Here is a 26,835-nt window from a genome sequence, read left to right as displayed (position 1 = left end):
ATAAACCTAATTCAGGTTAGTACTAATCTTGAATGCGCATATTTGGATTGGATTTTCAATCAGCCCCATTACCCTCCGTTCTAATTGAGGCCACGCCCAACGGCGCCCGCCCGCCGCCGCGACCCCCCCCTACCACGGGCCCCCCCCCGTTTAAATTATCGACGTGTCAAAATGCATTATCAATACTCAAAACCCGCGATACTTTTGAATCTTATTAGGGGAACATTATTAACCCTTTCGTGGCTCTCTCCCATACAACCCTTCTACCAGTCCTACGCTTTGAATTTTCCTTTGAAATTTGGTACGTTTAACCTTTCGCGCTGACTACTGCTCATAGGCCAATAGTCAGCGTATAGTTATTGCTATTTGGCCACGCTGTGGGGTAATGTAATATTCATGTCAGCGCGGAATATTACAAAATTTTTAGAATGTTTAGTACTGCTTCAATCGAGAGAGTGTGCCCTTTTAAAATAAATTTATGAAAAATAAATAATAAATAAGATAGAAATAATAAATGGCAGCAGAGTTAGCTTAGTTGGTAGCGCGCGTCCCCTGCCTGTAAGCGCTAGGCCGGGCGGGCTTCGATTCGCCGCCCGGAGCGGTTTTATCCTGAATGGGGATAATGTTCGGTTCTCGGAACGACTGGCTTCTGCTCGTATCCTGTCTTCCCTTCTATCTTCGATTTCGGGACGAAAAAACCAAAGCAGTTACAGTTCCCCCTGTCAAACCCCCTAAAAAAAAAAAAAAAAAAAAAAAAAAGCAGTAGTGTGCATCTACACTGCTATAGCAGTAGTGTGTACTCTTATAAATTTTTTGAGCACTGCTATGGAAGTGGTTGACCCGAAAGGGTTAATAATGTAGACATTCCTATGTGAAAGGTAAATAAACTTTCTAATGTGATAGGAACCTATAGGTAATTATACATAGAGGTGTAGTTTCTTTTCGGAATCAGAACCGGTTCATTTTTGGAATCTGAATTTTCAACTTCAACACGTTAGCTGGCAAAGGTGTTTACTCACATCAGACCCGCATGAAGAATAGAATAGAATCACTTTTTATTGCCTTTTCACCCATACGGGTATCAGAATGTATGAAAGCATCTCCTTATAACATAAATAGATATGAGAGATTTTTAATTTTTCCATTTTTTAGCCCGTCCTTCCTTTATTATTACAATAGTAATAAAAATGTTTAAGGGACGGACTATTGTATTCGCTTCGGTGTCGTCTGTCTGTCACTCTGTCCCTATAGAAGGACTTATCCAAACCTAGTCGACCTATATACAAATTAAAGGTCTTTCTACCAGGAACACGAAAATGGTGGTGCAAATTTTGTCCACAGAACCACAAAGCCAAGAAACCAAAAAAACCGCCTTTTGGGGGATTTTTACCACATTTTCTCACACAAATGAGCTCTGATCTTGAAATTTGTCGCGAAGACCTATGAACTCAAAGCGAGAAAGTTTTAGATAATTTAAGACCGGTTTTAGCGTCACCTATGTTAAGCTACTCCAATACATGGATGGGTGACTTAAACATTATTGGTAGTTATTAGGAAATATTAAAAGGAATAAAGGGAGAACGGGCTCTAGTCTTGTTTTCAAATCAAATAATAGCAAAATCTAAATCGTGTGAATGCCATGTAATTATTTTGATTATGCAAAACGCAACACATCAGTGTATGAAAATTGTGACCTGGCGTCTCCACCACTATGAATAATACCTTATCTACCTACCTATAGCCTGTAGCTATTTGCCTATTTACCAGTGGCGTAGCGTCCATATAAGGCGTGTATGGCGGCCATACACACGAAATTTCACTCAAATACCCTTCAATATTGACTTTAAATAATTAATGTATTTTTATTAGATGAATAAAAATTATTATCACTTAAAATTGTTAAAAATCCCTTAAAATCCCTAAATTCATTTTTATCCCAGTCAGACCTGAAAAATCCCTGAAAAGGGATAAAAATCCCACTGCGTCGGGAAACCTGGTCGACCTATATATCAAATTAAAGGTCTTTTTACCAGGATCACGAAAATGGTGGTGCAAATTTTGTCCACAGAAGCATAAAGCCAAGAAACCAAAAAACCGCTTTTGGGGGGATTTTTAACATTTTCTCACACAAATGAGCTCTGATCTTGAAATTTGTCGCGACGACCTATGAACTCAAAGCGAGAAAGTTGTAGATAATTTAAAACCGGTTTTAGCGTCACCTATGTTAAGCTACGCCGAGCAAGGCCAATAAATGTGAATGTGGATGGGTGACTTAGGTAAACATTATTGGTAGTTATTAGGAAATATTAAAAGGAATAAATGGAGAACGGGCTCTAGTCTTGTTTTCAAATCAAATAATAGCAAAATCGAAATCGTGTGAATGCCATGTAATTATTTTGATTATGCAAAACGCCACACATCAGTGTATGAAAATTGTGACCTGGCGTCTCCACCACTATGAATAATACCTATCTACCTATAGCCTGTAGCTATTTACCTATGATAAAGTTATCTTCCTCTGAAAGTGACTACCTACCTAGGTATGATACATAAAAGGGACTACCTATACCTAGGTATGATACATAAAATTACTAGTGGTGGCTCAAGGATGACTTGGGTTCAGGGAAAGGTTAATGTTCTATTTTGGGTTCAGGGAAAGGTTAATGTTCTATTTTGGGTTCAGGGAAAGGTTAATGTTCTATTTTGGGAGTTTTTTTTTACTATGCAAATGTGTTTGTGCATGTGTTACACATACAAACCGCTATGAATATAAATATTATGAAGTGAAATAAATATCATCATTTGGGTTAGATAATTTCTGACAGGGTTAAGGGGGGGGGGGTTTAAACCAGGAGTGAACAAACTTATCGGCATCGCGGGCCAAACTGATTTTTACTGTGATTACTTTATGCTCACCTTTTCTGCGCCTTAATTTCTATCCTTAAATTCTTATCTATATGTCATATCTATTTGATGTAACTATTTCTAAAAAGCCACAAAAAAAGAATTCTTTGGACCACAGTTTAATTTGCACTGGTTTAACTGCTAATGTTTGTATAGTCTGAAGATGAAAGGATGGGAGGAGGATTTTATAGTTTGGGTGAGGTAAAGAAGGGAATTTTCGGATGTGGTGAATAAGGATGTTTTTAGTGTGAGGGGTCGGGAGGGACTTTTTGGAGCGGTAAACACGATTTATGGCTAGACAGAAACCTGGAGAAGAAAAGAGAGAGAGAGAGAGAGAGAAATAACTATAGGTAGTAAACAAAAGAAAGAGTAAGAAAGGAGAGAGGGAAAGAGGAAAGGGAACAAGGAGTGAAGAAGAGAGAACTTAGAAAGTAAAGAGAGGGAGGGATAGAGAGAAAAAGAGAGGGACTGGGAAGGAGAGAAAGAGAAAGAAAGAGAGAGAGAGAGAGAGAGAGAGAAAGGGAGGGATAGAGAAAGGGGAGAGAGAGAGAGAGAGTTCACAGACCTACGTGTTTGGAATAATCTGATTTTCTCGGTGAGGCTACAGTGGGCGTGGATATTAAATGGATGAGTGACCAAGCTCACTGAGGCGAATATTAATTTTGTGGAGAGGACAAACATACCTTTTCCATTTTATAAACATTTTAATTTTTGGTCTGGTTGTAGGTTGTAGCCACTAGCCAGCGGTGATAGCATGTTGAAACCACAAGTTGCCAATGAATCACTTGGGTTAAACAACGTTGTGCGTGGTTAGTAACCAGAAGGGAGACCATCGCGCTCTGCTGATGGCTTTTTTTTTTTCAGTTTCACCGTAATCCGTAATAGTTTTTGGTTGTACGTAACGTAATTACCTACTCATATCTACTCATGTAATATCAATGGGGAAAAATAATCCGAAGTAACAAATGTATGACTGTAAAACAATAGAGTAAAATTATTACATTTTTTATTAGTTGGTAGGTATTTATGTATTAGCTAATAATATTCATTTTTATTAACGTTTTTTTTTTTACTTTTTTATTAATATTACGTTTTTAATTACGAGGATTTTTACGTCTCCTCCTGGTTTCATTTTTCTTTTACATTGCATCTCTGTTATAATAAATAATGATTACAATGTTCCGTTTCTATCATTATTTTGCTGCCTACATTTTTTTCCAGGCAATAAACAGCTGTCCCAGAAGCATAAATAAAAACATAAAAATCTCAGCAAAGTCGTCATGACTAATTAAAATAGTCTCTACCTACACTGTCTACTTGGAAATAGACGACATAAAATGGATTGTTATTATTTTGAATTATTCTACATTATATCAATGTCATAATATGATGTTAAATACCACAGTAAATAGAGGAACATAGGATTAAATGATTTAAAATCAAGACTAGAGCCCGTTCTCCCTTTATTTTAAGTCACCCATCCATTTATTAACCTTGCTCGGCGTAGCTTAACATAGATGACGCTAAAACCGGTCTTAAATTAATGACTGAAGTGTTATCCAAAACTTTCTCGCTTTGAGTTCATAGGTTGTCGCGACAAATTTAAAGATCAAAGCTCATTTGTGTGAGAAAATGTGAAAAAAATCTCCCCAAAACCAGTTTTTTTTTTTTTTTTTTTTGGTTTTTTGGCTTTATGGTTCTCTGGACAAAATTTGCACCACCACTTTCGTCTTCCTGGTAAAAAGACCTTTAATTTGATATATAGCTCGACCAGGCTTGGATAAGTCCTTCTATGGGGACAGACAGACAGACCGACAGACACACAGACGACACCGAAGCGAATACAATAGTCCGTCCCTTATACCTCTGATTACCTATTACTATCGTATTTTTTTTTTTTTTTTTAGTTGGAACATCTACACTAGAACTGTATAATAAAAGACAAGGAAGGACGGACTAAAAAGCAGGAGAAAGACAAGAAAAGAAAGAAGAAGAAGGAGAAGAGGAGAAAAACTCATTCAGCAAAATCATGTCAAAAACTTTCATTACTGCCGGCGAAACAGACAGATACAGACAGAGACAGACGAGAACAATAGAATAGAGAGAGAGAGAGAGAGAGAGAGAGAGAGAGAGAGAGAGAGAGAGAGAGAGAGAGAGAGAGAGAGAGAGAGAGAGAGAGAGAGAGAGAGAGAGAGAGAGAAGAGAGAGAGAGACCAGAGACAGAGAGAGAGAGAGAGAGAGTAAAAACGTTGTCTTAATCAAGTTTTATTGCCGGCCTTTTCCGCTCGGCCCCAAACCCCCCTTTTCCGCCCCCCCCCCCCAAAATCCCCTCTCTCTCTCCTCCCCTTCCCTATGTTTCTCCTCCCTCTCCTCTCTCTCTCTCTCTATTGAGGGGCTAAAAGCTTCTGATGCTTTCGAAAGCTCTTAAATCCGGATAGGAGGGATGGCCCCCCTACGGCTTTTTTTTTTTTTTTTAATTTATTTGTCAGAAATACTCCTATAATACGAGAGAGATATTGTATAGGGAGAGCTTTGATTTTTCTTTTTTTTTTTTTTTAAAAAAAGGAGTTTTGAAAACTTGCCTCCTTGTCGAAAGGAAATGGAATGTCCCGATTTTCCTGGAGAAAAAATAATCATAAATTCTCTCGAGTGAAAATATTCATTTTCATGTTTTTTATTTTATTTATTTAATGTTCTTCTTCTTCCTAACTTTTTCCTATTTCAATATTTTACGTAGGTAATTAAATATTACCTACCTATTTGTGTCTATTTCATATTTTTTGAAAACTATTTTGTCTATTTTCACTTATTTTTTCAACTATTTTTATTTTATATTTTAGAAACTTTTTCCCTACCAGCACTGGAAAAAAATCGAAACTGTTAAAGAGACTCCAAGTTTTTATATTTATTTTGATTATTTATTTTATATTTTATCTATGTATAGGTCCTTATTTCTTTATTTTCATTTTATTTTGCTATCTTGATCTTCTGACGCAGACAAGCTCAGAACTTTTCTTTTTCAAACAGATTTTTCATCTTGTCAAATGCCTTGTTAGATATTTTCTTCCTAAACTTTTACTATTTGCTTGCCTTGCCTTCATTACGTACCAATATTACATCATCCTTACTGATACAACACGGTGTTTCAAAAGTCAATATGATAGATTGAAGATTCTGTAACTTTGTGAAGGTCCATCTTGACTAGGTAGGTTGAAATGATAAACATATACTGATGATAAACAGTGATGACGATAAACAGAGAAACAAATGATAAACAAACAAACATATTAAACAAACAAACAGTATATGTTTATCATTTCAACCTACCTAGAAAAGTCAATATGCCAAATGTGGACTTTGAATCGAACGAAGTAAATTTTACAATCTGTTATATGTTTCGCCTTTTTCCCGTCTGTCTGGTCCAAGATTATTTTGATTCATCATAACTCTAGAACGGCTCCACCGATTTTGATGAAACTTTGACAGGAATCTTCAACACAGGGAGAAGATTCAGTCAACTAAATTTGGACCACAACTTTTGTGTCAACGTGCAAACTATCACATATCATATCCGAATCGTGTGAATTCAGCTAAAAATACGAAAGAGAAGAATAAACTAGGAAAGAAACATGTTCAATTTGACAGGACCAGATATAAAAATGTAAGAAGAAGAAAAAGAAGGAGGAGGAGAAGGAGAAGAAGAAGAAGAAGGAGAAGCAGAAGAAGCAGAAGAAGAAGGAGGAGGAGGAGGAGAAGAAGCAGAAGAAGAAGGAGGAGGAGAAGAAAGAGGAGGATAAAGAGAAAAACAAGAAGAAGGAAAATTCCTTTCTCTAGGTGTTTCAATTTTCACCGCTAGTAGCGGTTGTGTCGTCTTGGCGCGAATTTTCAATTTTTTGTAATTTTTTATTTAGTTGTTCTGATGATGGCCATGGTAGTGGTCGAAATATATCAACTCGTCTGTCCTTTTATCTGTAGTCTTGTTTGTTAACGTCTACTAGATAGGGGATAGTCTGTAATCCACTCCAGTCAAGTGAAGACCATGTCCAGAAATATGTATGATATAGTACTTGACACATACCTCCAACTCAACAAAATTATTATCTTCTGTTTTGTTAGTACCTATGTATGTAACTAGGTAGTTAGTACCTATGTATGTAACTAGGTGTAGGTATAACGAGGTATCTGTAGAAAACAGAAAATATAGAGAAGGGATGGGAAAAGGGGGGGAGAGAAAAAGAAAGAGTGAGGGAAAAGAGAGAGAGAGAAAGAAAGAGAGAGAAACAGATAATAATAATAATAATAATAATAATAATAATAATAATAATAATAATAATAATAATAATAATAATAATAATAATAATAATAATAATAATAATAATAATAATAATAATAATAATAATAATAATAATAATAATAATAATAATAATAATAATAATAATAATAATAATAATAATAATAATAATAATAATAATAATAATAATAATAATAATAATAATAATAATAATAATAATAATAATAATAATAATAATAATAATAATAATAATAATAATAATAATAATAATAATAATAATAATAATAATAATAATAATAATAATAATAATAATAATAATAATAATAATAATAATAATAATAATAATAATAATAATAATAATAATAATAATAATAATAATAATAATAATAATAATAATAATAATAATAATAATAATAATAATAATAATAATAATAATAATAATAATAATAATAATAATAATAATAATAATAATAATAATAATAATAATAATAATAATAATAATAATAATAATAATAATAATAATAATAATAATAATAATAATAATAATAATAATAATAATAAAATCAATAATAATAATAATAATAATAATAATAATAATAATAATAATAATAATAATAATAATAATAATAATAATAATAATAATAATAATAATAATAATAATAATAATAATAATAATAATAATAATAATAATAATAATAATAATAATAATAATAATAATAATAATAATAATAATAATAATAATAATAATAATAATAATAATAATAATAATAATAATAATAATAATAATAATAATAATAATAATAATAATAATAATAATAATAATAATAATAATAATAATAATAATAATAATAATAATAATAATTAACTGAATATTAAACAAATTAGGTAGGTACATGAGTACTGATTTTCTTTAACCACGATCGAATAAAGTACGGGCTGAAAAATTCCCGGAGGGACGGGCCCAGCTTGTTTTCGTGACGGACGGCTATTGAACCAGCGACCCAGCGCTTAAAAAGGCATTCGAATAAATTTCTTTCTCTCTTTGGATTGTAGGCGTATTTTATTCGCGTAAATTTACTGATAGGTTAGGCACATACTGGTAGGGACAAATAGGCGTAAATTTACTGATAGGTTAGGCACATACTGGTAGGGACAAATAGAGGTATAGTTCATCCAGATCAATGTGACAGCAATGAGTCATCAACCCAAAATGAAGGAACCAATCAGATTGCAGGAAATCCTTACATTGTTGCAATTCAGGTAAAGGTCTATTTTTGATAAACTCTCTCTCTTCTAAAATGCAGAGGTAGCTCTAAGTTCAGAGGTTGGATTCCAGAACAGGTAAGGTGGATATCGCCTTACCTGACTTTGTTCCACTGTCGAAGGAAGCACTGTGCAATATAGCTTCCCCTTTTAGAGATTCTCTACCATTGCACATGTGACATTTTATTTTATTTTTATTTTATAAGTTTCCATTTAGGTATTGGTTTTTCAGAACAATTCTCTCATCAAAATAAATAGTTAACAAATGGTATACCCATCCGTAAAAGCCGGAGCTTGTGCCACGGATGGGGAGTTCATTAGGTACATGTTTGGCAACAATGCCTATTTTTTTGCTGTCACATTGATCTGGACACACTATAGGTAGACAGCACTATCTGCGAGGAAAAAGTGCAATTAATATCCACTCCAACCATTTTCTTTTTTTTTTTTTTTTAGATCATTCCAAAGGCAAACACATTTCATTTCTATTTACTTTTAGTTTATTTATTATATTTTTCTCCTCTCTAATAGAAAATAAAATAAACCTCGCCACACTGTATTTATTCAAGGGATTTGGTTGGATGCGATCCAAAACAAAGGACGGTGAAATATTTTCTCCTGTGTCCATTTTGCTATATAGGATGTCCCAAAAGTTAGAAAACACCCGACTATCTCTAAATTCAAATTTGGCAAAACATTAAAAATAAAAGTGCCATTATCTAGGTGTAATAATCGGGGAACGATATTTGTGACAAGCATTTAAATATGCTTAACACAATTAAAAATTCCTTAATTTTTGCTCCTGTAGGAAGGAACTTTGATTTTTCTAATTTTTGTTTTTATGACTACAATTTCGGAATACCACTGGTTCGATAGCATTCTTTAAGCCCTTTATTTTGATAAAATTGGATCTTGAAAAAGTTCGTCCAGTTCAGACTTATGTAGCGAAGACCCACAGGTGGGCCAATAAATGGTACGTTTTTTAGGTGGGCGAATAAATGGTACACTTACCCTACGTATTTGCTAAGTATACTTGTATACATATACATTATTGTTCTGAAATCAGTTCAGACTTATGTAGCGAAGACCCACAGGTGGGCCAATAAATGGTACGTTTTTTAGGTGGGCGAATAAATGGTACACTTACCCTAGTTCATACTATTTTACGCTCACTAATGGCTGATAACTAATTGCTGAATGTGTATTAAATAAATAAATAATAAATAAATAATTTTACGCTAAAAGTAGTAGACACTATTTTCGAGTGGTATAAAGACTTGCAGATTTCATTGGAAAAAGTCCCTATAGTCCTATAGTTCCTATACCTACGTGTTTATCTTTTTACCAAAACTCAATCGGTATCTACTCGAGATATCCGGGTGATTTCTTCACTTTTGATGATACCCTGTATACAATATGTATATAGTATATTATATATTGTACACACAATTATATGGGTATATCTATGTACATGGGGAGAAAAATGTCATAGTTCAATAGATTTACGCCCTCCTATTTCTCTGCCCCTAATGTTCCGCTACAGAAAATAAAATACATGAAACAGAAATGAACGAAGAATAAAAATGCTATTTTTTTAAAATAAAATAGCAGGACTATTGAAAAAGTAAAATGCTCCTACGATCGAGGAGTGACCTGTATTCCTGTATAGCTGTACATACCAACATATTTTTTATTATGTTTTTTTTTTTTTTTTTTTTTTTTTTGGGTTGAGGTTTGACAGGGGGAACTGTAACTGCTATGGTCTTATCGTCCCGAAATCGAAGAGAGAAGGAAGACAGGATAGGAGAAAGCCAGCCGTTCCGAGAACGAACATTATCCCATCAGGATAAAATCCGCCCCGAGCGGAAATCGAACCCGCGGCCTAGCGCTTACAGGGCAGACGCGCTACCAACTAAGCTAACTAGGCTAGCTTTTATTATGGTACTTTTTCTACTAAAGAGAAACCTCTGTGGATATACTTTGGCAGCCAGGGTGTTGAAGTATCTCCTTGGCGAAAGTACCCACAGAGGTCGATAGTAAAATACGACTCATATCTTTCTGACTCCCCATGAGCTCCCGTGGCGTGACGTGATGTGACGTGTGTTTCTACCGTTACCCTGATGCTTCATTTATTCTCGACTTCAAGGTTATAAAATAAAGTTCATCGTTCCTATTAACATCATATGACATTACAATGTAATGTTGTATAAACCGTTATCTAATCATAAAAGAGAGATACCTAATGATTGTCTTTGTCAAGTTGTCTTCTTCTTATTCTTCTCCTTCTTCTTTTTCTCCTTCTTCTCCTTTTTCTCCTTCTTCTTCTTTCTCCTCCTTCTTCTTCTTTCTCCTCTTTTTCTTCTTCTTCTTTCTCCTCTTTTTCTTCTTCTCCTCCTTCTTCTTCTTTCTCCTCCTTCTTCTTCTTTCTCCTCTTTTTCTTCTTCTTCTTCTTTCTCCTCTTTTTCTTCTTCTCCTCCTTCTTCTTTTTCTTCTTCTCCTCCTTCTTCTTCTCCTTCTTCTTCTCCTTCTTCTTTTTCTCCTTCTTCTTCTCCTTCTTCTTTTTCTCCTTCTTCTTCTCCTTCTTCTTTTTCTCCTTCTCCTCCTCCTTCTTCTTCTCCTTCTTCTTTTTCTCCTTCTCCTTCTTTCTCCTCTTTTTCTTCTTCTTTTGCTCCAGCTTTTCCCAATTGCATTTGTGGGATCAGCGAGGCGCGGCGTATTCTCCTTCACCTACCCCAGGGCCGTAGGATTTTGTCGAGGGGGGGGGGCGAGAGTCCAAAGAGTGATGTACGGGGTGAGGGGGATGCTCCAAATTTTCGGAGTCTTGCCTACAGTACAGGAGAAAAATGAAGCTCAAAAGTAGGGAAGGTTGGTGGCCGGGCCCCGTCAACCCCAATTTTTCGGAGTCTGACGTACAGTTGAGGAGAAAAATTAAGCTCGAGATGCAGGGAGGGGAGGGCGGCGACGGGGCCCGGGCCCTGTCCTTCCCCTCCACACCCTAATATCTTAAACTCTTAAAGTGTTATGTTGATAAAATTCTGAGATAAATTGTCATGTTCTATGAACCACTGTGAGATAGCTACAGAGATAGATTGAGTAAGATTAGCTGTTAAATGGAACACGCGTGAAGATAAATGCCGAAGATTACCTTGGGTTTCAAGTGCCCCCACCTCCCCTCTACTCCTTCTTCCCCCTCCCTCTCCTCCTCTCCTCTCCCCCCTCCCTCTCCTCCTCTCCCCCCCTCCCTCTTTCAGACAAGGACATCTAAAATGACATCCAAGGTCTTACAATATGATGTGACAGCTTGTGAGGCCTTCGTAGATTCGTAGAAGCTCAACCCGTCCTTTGGGGCTGGTCAGCCCCTACACCTAAGCCTCAATTTGGGCTTTTTGTGTGTGGGGTTAAGCTGTTTTCCTAGCTAAGCTCGAAGATCCGAACGATCTTCAGGAGCTTTTTAGTTAGGTTGTGTCTATGGATATCTTGCTGGGGGTTGGCTAACCCTACAGTAAGTCTCCATATTGTTAGGGAGTTACATTCGAAGATGACATGAGTAGCTGTCTCCTCGCACTCCCCGCATAACTTACACACAACTTGACCCTGGTATAGGCCCATTGTTTGTAGATGTTTCCTTAGACCACAATGCCCGGTAATCAGGCTGGTGACCAAGCGGATGTTCTTCCGGTTTAGGGAGAGAATGTTCATGGTGAGGTCCTTGTTTGGTCCTAGCATCATGAGTTTGCTGTGTCGGAGTCCTGAGACTTTGTCCCATCTATCTTGGTGTGCCTTTTGGGCCCAGCTCTTGTGAGGCCTTTATTTCAAGGAGGGCCAAACCGCAGTTTTACGCTTTTTGGGGTAAAACGCGGCCTACCTCCAGATACACGAGTTTTTTTGAAATTTCTCCTAATGTTTTACTGTGAAAATCATCAAGATCCTCAATTAACTCAAAAGTGAAAGTTTTAGTACCTAAGTTAGGTAATAATCAATCACCTCTCTTCATAAAAAAGAAGAAGAAAAAAATTCTTATACCTAGATATCCATTTATTGTGACTGAATATCTTCTGTATCATTTTCAGTTTCAAATTTTCCATTACCAACTACCAACGTCCAACATAATTATATCAATACAACTTGATGTTGCATTAAATTTGTTAGAGCCATTCTTTCGGTTCAGCTATGTAACGTAATATACCTACGTAGGTAGTAGGTATTGTCTCTGGAGACATTAATTGGGTACACCTATGTATTTTATGAGCCTACTGTGTTTATATGATATCTGATCAGACCATGCTAATTGTAGTTCAAGCGCGCCGGGAGGCGCGCGAACGTCAAGAGTTCGCAGCACCGCCCGGCCTATCAAGCGCGCCGGGAGGCGCGCGAACGTCAAGAGTTCGCAGCACCGCCCGGCCTATCAAGCGCGCCGGGAGGCGCGCGAACGTCAAGAGTTCGCAGCACCGCCCGGCCTATCAAGCGCGCCGGGAGGCGCGCGAACGTCAAGAGTTCGCAGCACCGCCCGGCCTATCAAGCGCGCCGGGAGGCGCGCGAACGTCAAGAGTTCGCAGCACCGCCCGGCCTATATTAACACGAAACAGAATTTCAGCGTTTTTCGGCATTTTCACCTCAACTTTTCTCCCACTTCCCCTTAACTTTAAGCAAATTTTATTTGATATTCCTGGTCGGACGTGAAAATAGATGCGAAATCTCCAAAACCCGAACTTTCTACGATTTGTTTAACCGGTTTTCTGATAGGCTCAAAAATCTTGAAAATCGCTTAAAAAAATTTTTTTTTTTTTTTTTTTTTTTTTTTTAGGAAAACAGCTTAAATTTTTTCGATTTCCATTGAAAAGTATTCGGAGGATTTTACAAAAATCTTGTATCTTTGTGGATAATGGTTGTTGGATGGAAGAACTTTCTTTGAAGAATTTATGATCTTGAAAAAATTGAGCGTAAAAAATCTACATTTTGAAGCTGATTTCTTTTTTAATAGAATACCGCGTTAGGGGTTCCCTTTTACTCAAAAAGATAAGTAGGGTTAAGCCCTTCTGACATAAAAGTGTTCAATTATGAAGACACCAACATAACAAGCTGAGTAAGTATCATTTGGTATGTAAATAGGTTAAGCGGGCCATATTTTCAGCGTTAGTCTTGATAGGTAAGTACATATAAGTATAGGTAAATGTAGGTCTAGATATGTTCTATATGACTCCTACACTTCTAACAACATTAAGTACCTATTTCTGCCATGTTAGCTTTTAAGTGGATACCTTCTTCTTTCTCTTCAATCCTAAGATTGGTTGGCAGCTCTGCATTCCGATTGGTCTGATGTGTTCATTCATTTCCTCTATGACAAGTCCCTACCTCTATGACAAATACACCTTCCACTCCTCCACAAGTTCCAGAGAAACCCAACTTTTCTCCCACTTCCCCTTAACTTTAAGCAAATTTTATTTGATATTCCTGGTCGGACGTGAAAATAGATGCGAAATCTCCAAAATCCGAACTTTCTACGATTTGTTTAACCGGTTTTCTGAGGCTCAAAAATCTTGAAAATCGCGAAAAAAAATTTTCTTTTTTTTTGTTTTCACCCGATTCAATTAATCACACCTACAGCCCGTTCTACAAATGGTGGGAAGACGATTAAGGTATCTCCGAAAAGGTCTCGCCGAGGAGAAGTGCCTTTTCTTGGTTTCATCTTCTTAGCACTAAAGGGAGACCCGCTAGAGAGGAAAAAGTGACTTTTAGGGGAAAATTTCAAACTTTTCGGTCGAGTTGATTAATAAAGAAGTTTTGTGCGCTTGAGTAACAAAAGTCTTAGTGGCCGAGCGGTTTGGTGTGTGTATTTTTACTCCTCTACTGTGATGATAAGTGTGATGGGTGGGGGTTCGAATCCCAGAGGGGTCATTTTTTTCTTACATAATTTTATCATTTAAAAATGTTTTATGAATAGTCATAATTACTTTTTTCATAATTTTATGGTTAAAAATTACCTATTTCATAATCTTATAGGTAGTTAAAATTTATGAAAAAGGTTTAAAATGCAATTTTTAGGTAGGTACGTAGGATACCGTTCTAATGAAAAAATTCAAACAGTCGTGGGTTGCTTTAATAGGACGCGGGTTCGATTCCCGCTCGGGACGTATTTTATCTTATCGGAATGGTTGGCTTTATCCCATCCTGTATTCCCCTTAGCAGTTACAGTTCCCTCTATCAGACCTCTGGAAAAAAAAACACCAAACCAAAGAGGAGAGTTAGTAGAAATGTTCATGATAATACCCATGACTCCCCTAAACTTGTCCTTCTTCAGGATAAAATCCGCCTTGAACGGGAATCGAACCCGCGGCCTAGCGCTTAAAAAGCAGACTCGTTACCAACCAAGCTACCTAGGCTGATGAAAAAAAAAAGTAATGAAAGAAGGAAGGAAGACAGGATATGAGAAAGACAGCCTTAATTTCCAAGAATTATTGTAGTTTTGTAATAAATAACTAAAATAAGAGTTCTTTATTTCCTAATATAAATCATTTACATTTACTTCAATAAGTAAATAGAACATGGCGCTTTATGAACATTTAAGCTATAATTTTATAATTTTCTGAAATATTGTTCCTCGTGTCTGTTTTTTGAATTTTGCCGCGTACTCCGCGTAGTGAACAATAGAGTCCGGTGTTGCCAGTTGTCACGTCTAAAGTGAGGCGAATTTTGGCTTCCGTAGTCCGCGTTGACTACCGTAGTTATTTTTATCAGTTGAACGATAACTTCACATCAGTGAATTGAAAAATGTAAACAATCAAAAAAAAAAGGGGAAATTTTAAAAATAATTTGTTGCTAAAACTGAAACTTTCAAGAATTTTTGAGCTTTGTTAGCTATTTTTGTGAATAAATCATGTTGACAGTGCTTTTAAAGAACAGTTAATGTATTTGAAGTGCAATGAGTTTGTATAACAAGCCATCTCCACTGGAGATCAATGATGCGGTGGGTGAGAACCTCAGAAAGTTCCGTCAAGAGGTGGACATATATTTCATCGCCACAGAGGCTTATGAAAAGCCGGTCAAAGTTCAGGTGGCAAGATTACTCAATCTGTTAGGCCCAGAGGCTTTGAAGGTTTATAACACCTTTGACAAGGAAGAAGATGTTGAGGAGACAGTAGAGTCTGTGTTGAACAAATTTGATCAATTTGTAAAGCCAAAAATCAATGAAACAATGACACACTACAACTTCTTCAAGCGAAAACAGCTTGAAAATGAACAGTTTGACCACTTTCTGACAGATTTACGACATTTGGTTGATCTATGTGATTTTGGAGATTTACGAGGGGTTATGGGGGCTACTATAGCTCTCTCGACCCCACCAAAAAAAGGAGAGAAAAGGAAGAGAGGAGAATGAAAGGAGAGATAAGGAAGAGAGCAGAATGGAAGGAGATAAAAAGAAGAGAGGAGAATGGAAGGAGTGAAAAGGAAGAGACAAAAAAAAAGGGGGGGAGGCTACTTTTTGTTTCTTCACTGTACTTTTTGTTCTTTTTAGTATACTGCTCAATTTGACAAAATTTCGTCTGCGGCGCAAGAAATCAGCCTCTGTTTATGTTATGCTTCTCAACCTGTTGAAATTTCGCTTGCTGCGACGCAAAAAATTAGCCTCTTTACATATGTAATGCTTCTCAAATCGTTAGAATTTCGCCTGCAGCGCGACAAAAAGCTTCTTTTTGTCACTTTTCTGCATACTTTACTGCTCAAATTGTCAAAATATCGCCTGTGGCATAAAAAATTAGCATGTTATGCTTCTCAAATCGTTAGAATTTCGCCTGCAGCGCTTTTAAAAAAGCTTCTTTTTTGTCACCTTTCTGCGTATTTTACTGCTCAAGTCCCCCTCCCTCTCCTCCTCTCCCCCCCCCTCCCTCTTTCAGACAAGGACATCTAAAATGACATCCAAGATCTTACAATATGATGTGACAGCTTGTGAGGCCTTCATTTCAAGGAGGGCCAAACCGCAGTTTTACGCTTTTTGGGTAAAACGCGGCTTCTCTAATTTGGCATATCTCTAGATATACGAGTTTTTGTGAAATTTCTCCTATTGTTTTACTGTGATAATCAAGATCTTCAATTAACTCAAAAGTGAAAGTTTTAATAATCAATCACCTCTCTTCATAACATAAAAAAGAAGAAGAAAAAATTTCTTATAGGTAGATATCCATTTAATGTGACTGAATATCTTCTGTATCATTTTCAGTTTCCAATTTTCCATTACCAACTACCTACCTACCAACATAATTATATTAATACAACTTGGTGTTAGATTTGTTAGAGCCATTCTTTCGGTTTAGCTATGTAACGTAATATACCTACGTAGGTAGTAGGTATTGTCTCTGGAGACATTAATTGGGTACACCTATATATTTTATGAGCCTACTGTGTTTACATGATGTCTGATCAGACCATGCTAATTGTAGTTATACAAATACACCACACCATATGTTCGCAGGTAGATAATTATAATTAATAATTGAACGAAATTATTCAAGGAGGTCCTTAAAAAGATTTTTTTTTTAGGAAAACAGCTTAAATTTTTTCGATTTCCATTGAAAAGTACCTATTCGGAGGATTTTACAAAAATCTTATATCTTAGTGGATAATGGTTGCTGGATGGAAGAACTTTCTTTGAAGAATTTATGATCTTAAAAAAATTGAGCGTAAAAAATCTACATTTTGAAACTGATTTCTTTTTTAATAGAATACCTGCCGCGTTAGGGGTTCCGTTTTACTCAAAAAGATTTAAGTAGGGTTAAGCCCTTCTGACATAAAAGTGTTCAATTATGAAGACACCAACATAACAAGGTGAGTAAGTATCATTTGGTATGTAAATAGGTTAAGCGGGCCATATTTTCAGCGTTAGTCTTGATAGGTAAGTACATATAGGGTAAGTGTACCATTTATTCGCCCACCTAAAAAACGTACCATTTATTGGCCCACCTATACCATACGCCACATAAGTCTGAACTGGACGAACTTTTTCAAGATCCAATGTCATCAAAATAAAGGGCTTAAAGACTGCTATCGAACCAGTGCTATTCAAAAATTGTAGTCATAAAAACAAAAATTAGAAAAATAAATGTGGGCAGGTGGGCCAATAAATGGTACGTTTTTTAAGTGGGCGAATAAATGGTACACTTACCCTAAGTAGGTAAATGTAGGTCTAGGTATGTCTATATGACTCCTACACATTTAACAACATTAAGTACCTATTTCTGCCATGTTCTATATGACTCCTACACTTCTAAAAACAATAAGTACCTATTTCTGCCATTTTAGCTTTTAAGTGGATACCTTCTTATTTCTCTTCAAACCTAAGATTGGTTGGCAGCTCTTCATTCCGATTGGTCTGATGTCTTCATTCATTTCTTGATAACTGGTATGTACAACCCGATGCCTTCACAACTTGATCCCTAACTACCTATATGACCGAAATGGTACATGTACTAAGTAATTGTATTTATTTCTCAAAAGATAAGTATGAAATGATAAGAGATGAGACAGCTAATGATCAAATACTTGCTAGAATCCTACATTATTATAAAGAAGGGTGGCCTAATAACCTGTAGAAAATGTGGACGGTCCCACAGTATTAGAGAATGTCCAGCATATGGAAAAATATGCCTGAAATGTAACGAGAAAAACCATTTTGCTAATGTATGTAGGACCAATCATCAGAACCAATTTGGAAGAAAGGGTAAACCAGTAAATGAAATTGTGTATGATTGCCAGAACAGCTTCCTGTTCACACACGGACAATGAAACAGCTATTAACTTTTAAGTTTCGGGTTAAGCGAACCGCAATGAAACACAACGTCAGAAGCCATAATACCGTTTTCAGTATAGGGCGTTTGGAAAATACCAAAACTTGACTTGTATCATGTATTAACTACCTATTAAGGAGCGCGGTAGCGCTCCGCCCCGCCAAGTCAAGAAAGTTTGACCGCTTCATGAATTATATTTACTATCAACCTATTCAAGACTCTGAAATCTGAGTTGATACATAGGTACCTACCTATAAAATGTGATTAAGGCCCATTCAAAAGGACAATTATAAAGTTTATTTATTTGACAAGGCAAGTAGCAAAATGATTTGTGATCTGAAGAAATTGCAAGAGATATGTACTTTAATTAGAATTTATTTACAGAAATTATACAAGTGCACAGGAAATATATCTACCTAGAATTTTATATTGTCTTGATTTAAAATGAGAGGAATTCTTTTTGTTTTATTCTATTTATTTATTTTTTTATTTATTTTTATTTTATTTTATTTTTTTTTTTTTTTGAGTGAGTTTTACAGGTTACTGAGCCACTGGTAATGTCCTCTCTGTTACTCTACAAGGGATAATAGGTATCCAAGGTTTAGTCCGAAAAGCCCAAACAGCAATGTTTGGAGGGGGGATGCTCCAAGTTTTTGGAGTCTGGCCTACAGTAAAGGGGTCTAAATACGGCCCTGCCCTAGTCTACAAATGACTTTGTGCTCCCTACTCCAAGCACAGAAAATATAAACAAACAGTTAATTTTTTTCTCTGTAGATGGAATAAATGGAAGTTTGGGCTAAAAAAAAAAAATTGGCTACAAAATTTTTATCAGTAAATGCCCTTTGCACTCAACCTCTGCTGTGTCTAGCAATTCAGTAAGAAAGAAAAATAAAACTAACTCTGTCAGACTAAGGAGAATTTTCAGTAGATCCAGATGGTTCCTCTGTCTCCACCTTCTTCTTCTTATTGGCTCTCAAAATATCTCCTGGACTTGGATAGTTTGGGCTAAAAAAAAAAAAAAAAAAATTGGCTACAAAATTTTCATCAGTAAATGCCCTTTGCACTCAACCTCTGCTGTGTCTAGCAATTCAGTAAGAAAGAAAAATAAAACTGATTCTGTCAGACTAAGGAGAATTTTCAGGAGATCCAGATGTTTCCTCTGTCTCCACCTTCTTCTTCTTATTGGCTCTCAAAATATCTCCCGGACTTGGATACGGTCTCATCTGGAATAGAGATCCAGTGACTGTCGTATCAACTCCAGATTTAGCCTCGGTTTGAAGTCCATCTGACCATCCTCCTCTCGGTATATCAGAATAAGCAGCCGGGTCCATAGGGTCAAGATCATTTTGCTGTCGTTTGTTACTCCTCTGATTTCTTTTCTGGTGTGGTTTTTCTTTCTCTTTCTCCACAGGTTTTGCTTTGCTCAATTCTTCTTTTTCTTTGACAGGTTCTTCTTCGTCTTCTGACTCGTCACTGGATGTGTCTTTGTCTCCTTCAGCAAGATGACTTTCCTCTTTCAGCACAGCAGCACATTCGGTTATGATAGCTTTGGGATGATTTGGAGGAAGCCAGCTAACACTGTCTGACTCTGTGTCCCAGTAGTAATGTCTGCCGTAGCCTAGAAAAAAGGAAAGATAGTATATTAAGTCACTGCTTATTAAAAAGTCCCTTAGAAATATGGAGTACACATTCGGTTATGATAGCTTTGGGATGATTTGGAGGAAGCCAGCTAACACTGTCTGACTCTGTGTCCCAGTAGTAATGTCTGCCGTAACCTAGAGAAAAGGAAAGATAGCATATTAAGTCACTGCTTATTAAAAAGTCCCTTTGAAATATGGAGTAACTCTTTCTTCTGTTACCTATGGACTTTATGTAACTATTGGCCTCTCTAATTTCAACTTTAGCCACCCCTTCTCTCCTTTCCAATCCTCATTCCTCTATTTACCCAATGTATCTTTTACCCATCTGAACTTTATTGTAGGTAGGGTAGGTACCTACCAACTAAAAAACAAAAAAAAGAGCAATTGTCAGTAGGTATAAGTCACTGCTTATTAAAAAGTCCCTTAGAAATATGGAGTAACTCTTTCTTCTGTTACCTATGGACTTTATGTAACTATGGGCCTCTTTAATTTCAACTTTAGCCACCCCTTCTCTCCTTTCCAATCCTCATTGCTCTATTTACCCAATGTATCTTTTACCCATCTGATCTTTATTGTAGGTAGGGTAGGTACTAAAAAAAATTTTTATTTCCGCAGGTGCAAGGCAGGGCTCATAACTCACGCCTAATGAGGGCTGACAGGGACGTGCTATGGCACAGAGGTGACAGGGGCATGCTATGGAATCTCATTAGGACACACTTCACACTGACGGTGATAATATGTTACGCCACCTGTCTTTTCTCATGGAACCTCCAGGGGCGTACACAGGGGATACAGTCGGTCCCGTTTGCTCCGGACCCAGGGGGCCTAAAGGGGGGCCCAGAACCAGCACTTTTTTTTGAAAGGGGGAAAATATGAAAGTACCACCTACCTACCAAATTACGAGCAATAATAATAATAGTGCTTATTTATACTGCTCACAGAGGACTGAAAAGTCCCTTTACTCCAGCAGTAGGCTCATGGCAACATTGTGGTCAAATTTTCTAATTACATATTTTGATTATAAAATTTCATACCTCGGCTGGGATTGAACCCACGCCCTCTTGATTACCAGGCGAGCATTATTTTCAAAACTTGTTCCAGGGCCGGTTATTATGTGAACGACCCTGGGATTGATCATCCTCTTCTACATAATTATGCTCATCCAAATCTGTCCACCTCCACACTTTTTTGAAGAGGTTTGGGCCGGTTATTATGTGAACGACCCTGGGAACCCCCCCCCCCCACCTCCCTTTCTAGAGAGTCAACATTGTCAGCATTTTTGATTAGAATTAGGTACCTAGGTACCGTACTAGTATTACATTGTGGTAGGAAAATAATTGTTGGAAAAAGTCAGATTCCAAAATTGATCATCCTCTTCTACATAATTATGCTCATCCAAATCTGTCCACCTGCTCCACCTCCACACTTTTTTGAAAAGGTTTGATAAAGGGAACTGTAACTGCCAAGGTCTTTTCATTTTTGTTGGAAAATAAGTAGGTAATTCTTGGTTTTGGAAAATTCAGGTTGCAAAAATGATGAACCTCTTCTACAAAAGCAAACACTTTAGGCTAATCCAAATCTTTTTGCCTCCACCTGTCCTTACTTTCTCTTCTCTTCCATCTAACATTCTCCATTACGTCTCTCCACTTCCAAGTCTAATATGAAGTGAACAATAGATGAATTTTCATTGAGTAGAAATTCTTTTGTTCCTTTCTCCTCCTCCTCCTCCTCTTCCTCCTCCTTCTTCTTCTCCTCCTTCTTCTTCTTTTTCTCCTCCTTCTTCTTCTCCTCCTCCTCTTCCTCCTCCTTCTTCTTCTTCTTCTCCTCCTTCTTCTTCTTCTTCTTCTTCTTCTTCTTCTTCTCCTCCTCCTATTTCTCCTTCTTCTTCTTCTTCTTCTCCTCCTCCTCCTCCTCCTCTTCCTCCTTCTTCTTCTTCTCCTCCTCCTTCTTCTTCTCCTCCTTCTTCTCCTCCTCCTTCTTCTTCTCCTCTTCCTCCTCCTCCTCCTCTTCCTCCTCCTTCTTCTTCTTCTTCTCCTCCTCCTCCTCCTCCTCCTCTTCCTCCTTCTTCTTCTTCTCCTCCTCCTTCTTCTTCTCCTCCTTCTTCTCCTCCTCCTTCTTCTTCTCCTCTTCCTCCTCCTCCTCCTCTTCCTCCTTCTTCTTCTTCTTCTTCTTCTCCTTCTTCTTCTTCTTCTTCTTCTTCTTCTTCTTCTCCTCCTCCTATATGAACTCAATCAGCTAGGATCGTAAGTAAAAAAAAAACAACTTCATTCGCGGCTTCATGACAAATAGAGCCTACCACTTTTTTTGAAGAGGTTTGATAAAGGGAACTGTAACTGCCAAGGTCTTGTCGTTTTTGTTGGAAAATAAGTAGGTAATTCTTGGTTTTGGAAAATTCAGGTTGCAAAAATGATGAACCTCTTCTACAAAAGCAAACACTACTGTCTTTAGGCTTATCCAAATCTTTTTGCCTCCACCTGTCCTTACTTTCTCTTCTCTTCCATCTAACATTCTCCATTACGTCTCTCTGTGTAGGTAGCTAGGACGTTTGACAACAATGCTGAGTTGAGAAGCTAGCCACATCCCTACTTCAGTTAGAAAATAGAATTAAAAGGTACAAGACCGATGGACTCGAGTGTCCGGAAAATATTGTAGTTCAAATTAATATAAAATTAATAAAGTGTTGTAGTTTTTCTTCAAGCGAAAACAGCTTGAAAATGAACAGTTTGACCACTTTCTGACAGATTTACGACATTTGGTTGATCTATGTGATTTTGGAGAGTTACGAGATAAAATGCTCCGTACCCAATTAGTCCTGGGATTAAGAGACTCAGATCTGCAGAGCCGATTACTGAGGGAAGATATGACCCTGAAAAAGGTAATTAATTATTGCCAGGCTGTTGAGAGTGCTGACAGACACTCAAAGGTTCTTGAGAAAGAGTCAACTGTAGCAGTGAGTTGTAGCAAAATTACAGAAATAAAGTATAATCAACATGTGAATCGTGAACAACCAAGGCAACAAAATAGCCAAAGGAAATTTTCCTGTAGAAAATGTGGACGGTCCCACAGTATTAGAGAATGTCCAGCATATGGAAAAATATGCCTGAAATGTAACGAGAAAAACCATTTTGCTAATGTATGTAGGACCAATCATCAGAACCAATTTGGAAGAAAGGGTAAACCAGTAAATGAAATTGTGTATGATTTAGATACAGTAACCATTCTAGATGTGAATCAAGCTGAGTGGTTTGAAACAATTTACCTGAATAAAATTCCAGTGAAATTCAAAGTTGACACAGGAGCAGGAGTAAATGTCCTGTCTGAGGATGTGTATCAGAGGGAATTTTCAAACATTCCATTGGAAAAATCAAATTTGAGACTGGAGGCTTTTGGCGGCTTTGTAGTACAGCCCCTAGGAATGTTCAAAGGAGTATTCGAGTTTAGAGGTGTACCCTGTAGAAAATGTGGACGGTCCCACAGTATTAGAGAATGTCCAGCATATGGAAAAATATGCCTGAAATGTAACGAGAAAAACCATTTCGCTAATGTATGTAGGACCAATCATCAGAACCAATTTGGAAGAAATGGTAGTAAACCAGTAAATGAAATTGTGTATGACTTAGATACAGTAACCATTCTAGATGTGAATCAAGCTGAGTGGTTTGAAACAATTTACCTGAATAAAATTCCAGTGAAATTCAAAGTTGACACAGGAGCAGGAGTAAATGTCCTGTCTGAGGATGTGTATCAGAGAGAATTTTCAAACATTCCATTGGAAAAATCAAATTTGAGACTGGAGGCTTTTGGTGGCTTTGTAGTACAGCCCCTAGGAATGTTCAAAGGAGTATTCGAGTTTAGAGGTGTAAATACATCTGCAAATGTGTATGTTGTCAAGTGTTCCAAATCATTGTTGGGATTTCAATCCATTACGGAGTTGGAGGTAATGGAGAAGATAAGGAACGTGGATGTTCAAGTGCAGTCATACGATGATGACAAGGATGTATTTCTGGAGAAGCATAAGGATGTATTTCAAGGAATAGGTCAGTTTCCAGATCTATGTTCATTGAAGCTGAAAGATGGTGCAGTGCCAAGGGCACAACCTAGTAGGAGAGTGCCCATGAAGATTAAAAACAAGTTACGAGAAACACTATCCCAGTATGTGAAGGAAGGTATTATTTCAGAATCAGAGGAACCAAGTGAGTGGGTGTCTAATTTAGTCTGTGTAGAAAAGGAGAATGGAGAACTTAGGTTATGTATTGACCCCCAAGAATTGAATAAAAATTTGGTCAGAGATTTCTATGAAATACCTAAATTAGAAGATATTAGAATGGAAATAGCAGATAAAAAATATTTTGCTGTTTTAGATATAAAAAGTGGATTCCATCATTTAGTCTTGGATAAAGAATCAAGTAAACTGTGTACTTTTAGTACACCTTTTGGGTGTTTTAGGTACTTACGTGCACCATTTGGTTTAAACTGCATTCCTGAAATGTTCAGCAAAAAAGTGAAAAAATATTTTTCTGGTATACAAGGTGTTGTCACATACATGGATGATGTATTGTGCTTTGCAGACTCTAAAGAAGAGCTGGATAAAATATTGTTAAATGTTGTAAATGTAGCCAGGAAATATAGTATTCGGTTTAATCCTAGCAAATTTCAATATTGTACTACTTCTGTAAAATATGTAGGTTCAGTGTTCTCTAATGGTACAGTAAAAGCTGATCCTGATAGAGTAAAAGTCATTTGTGAGTTACCAAGCCCTCAATCCAAGAGAGAGTTACAATCATACTTGGGTATGTTAAACTTCATTAGAGATCATATTCCAAATTTGTCAGAATTAATTTCACCTATGAGAGAACTTTTGAAAACTGATGTTATCTATGAATGGAAAGCTATGCATGAAGCTAATTTTCAGAAAATTAAATTGTTAATTTGTAATAATACTGAGCTGTATAATTTTGATTTTTCAAAACCAGTAGTGATACAGGCTGATTCATCTAAAGATGCAGTGGGAGGATGTTTACTCCAAGAGGGTCATCCAGTAGCTTTTGTTTCAAGGTGTCTGTCAGACACAGAAATCAACTATGCTCAAATTGAGAAAGAGTTATTAGCAATAACAGTGGTTTTAGAGAAGCTACATGATTATATCTATGGTCATCACAATGTTATTGTGCAAACTGACCATCAGCCTCTGATTAGTATAATTCAGAAGGATTTATGTAAAATTAAGAATAACAGGTTAAAGAGACTAAAATTAAAATTATTTCCTTATAAGTTTGAGTTAAAATACTTACCTGGGAAGTACATGTATATTGCAGACTACTTGTCTCGTAGTTTTGTTAAGAAAAATCAACCTGATGATACATCTATGACCGAAATGGTACATGTACTAAGTAATTGTATTTATTTCTCAAAAGATAAGTATGAAATGATAAGAGATGAGACAGCTAATGATGAAATACTTGCTAGAATCCTACATTATTATAAAGAAGGGTGGCCTAATAATAATTCTGTGCTTTGTACTGATGAGTGGTTGCATTTTTATAAAGTAAGAAAAGATATTACTGTTGAATATGACCTAATATTTTTAGAGGACAAATTAGTAGTCCCAAAAAATTGTAGAAAAATGGTACTAGAAGATGCTCATGAGGGTCATTTGGGTTTTGAGAAGATAAAAGAGCAACTCTGTGGTAGATATTATTGGCCAGGCATCAGATCACAATTGTTAAATGTAATTCAGTCTTGTAATGTTTGTCAAAAGTACCAGAGGTCAAAAATGAGAGATCCATTGTTAAACCATGAAATTCCTGAATTACCATTCAATAAGATAGGATTAGATTTTTGTGAGTATGGTGGAAAGAATTATTTGATCTCTGTAGATTACTATTCAAATTGGATAGAATATTATGAAGTCCCTGACAAGGACTCAAATAGAGTAATTCTATGTTGTAAAGATTTGTTCAGTAGATTTGGTATTCCACACCAAGTAATTGCTGATAATGTACCTTTTAGTAGTTTTAAATTCAAACAGTTTGCCAAAGAATGGGACTTTAATTTAGTCAACACAAGTCCCTATCATAGCCAAAGTAATGGCATGGTTGAGAAAGCAGTTGGAATCTTTAAACAATTGTTAAAAAAGTGTAAAGAAGATAATAGTGACTTGTCTATTAGCATGTTGAACTATAGAAATAGTCCAGTAGCAAACAGTAAATACTCACCAGCACAGTTTTTGTTCTCTAGGCAATTAAGATCTAAAATTGTAACTTTCAAGACAGACCTAGAACCCAATGTGGTTGATAAGACTTTTGGTAAGCCAAATCGGCAGTTTCAGAATAAGTATTATAATTCTAGAGCTTTAAATAATGAGTCTACTTTCAGATTAGGACAGGAAGTCTTGGTACAAAATGTACGTAGTAGACAATGGGAAAGAGGTGTGATTATTGAAAAGCTTGATATACCTAGAAGTTATAAAATCAAACTTTGTAAAAATAATAAGATTGTACAAAGGAATACAAAATTCATCAAAAACTATGTCAGAAGGTGGGATGATTTATGTATGGATGATGATGATGATGTAAAAAATCAGTATGTTCCTAATACTTTGCAGGATAATAATGTTAGGGACCCTGTTGCTCGTGAGGAGGGTAATATTAGTAACCCTGTTACCCGGGAGGAGTGTCCAAGAAGCAATAACACGTATATAACTAGGTCAGGACGATTATCCAGAAAACCTACGAAATTCAATTTGTAAATAATATTTGTGTCTTAAGTAAATGTCATTGATAACTTTGTAAATATTATCCCCATACCTAATATGAAAATCATGTTTGAAACATATCTGTAATAATGTTTTCTGTTGAATTTTTGTCCTTAACAATAATCTGATAATAATTTTGTTTTCTACATTTTGATTGCAAATGATAATTATTTTTCTCTTTTGAATTCTTTGTTTAAATTAGTA

At 36.2% G+C, this 26,835-nt stretch overlaps 1 protein-coding gene across 1 annotated transcript; it reads right to left on the bottom strand.

The window, feature by feature from the left end:
* Positions 1 to 18,489: 18,489 nt before the first annotated feature.
* LOC113465688 (polyglutamine-binding protein 1-like) lies at positions 18,490 to 19,928 on the bottom strand (the record flags this gene model as incomplete). The annotated part of the gene is made up of 2 exons (XM_026820419.1): positions 18,490 to 19,236; positions 19,453 to 19,928. Coding segments are annotated over 2 exons (567 nt in total), but the record flags the coding sequence as incomplete, so codon positions are not given.
* Positions 19,929 to 26,835: the final 6,907 nt, after the last annotated feature.

This window comes from Diaphorina citri, unplaced genomic scaffold (assembly GCF_000475195.1).
Source record: "Diaphorina citri unplaced genomic scaffold, Diaci psyllid genome assembly version 1.1 scaffold145, whole genome shotgun sequence".
Lineage (NCBI taxonomy): Eukaryota > Metazoa > Arthropoda > Insecta > Hemiptera > Psyllidae > Diaphorina > Diaphorina citri.
Note: the sequence above shows the minus strand (reverse complement) of the source record. Positions and strands in the feature narration are given on the sequence as shown.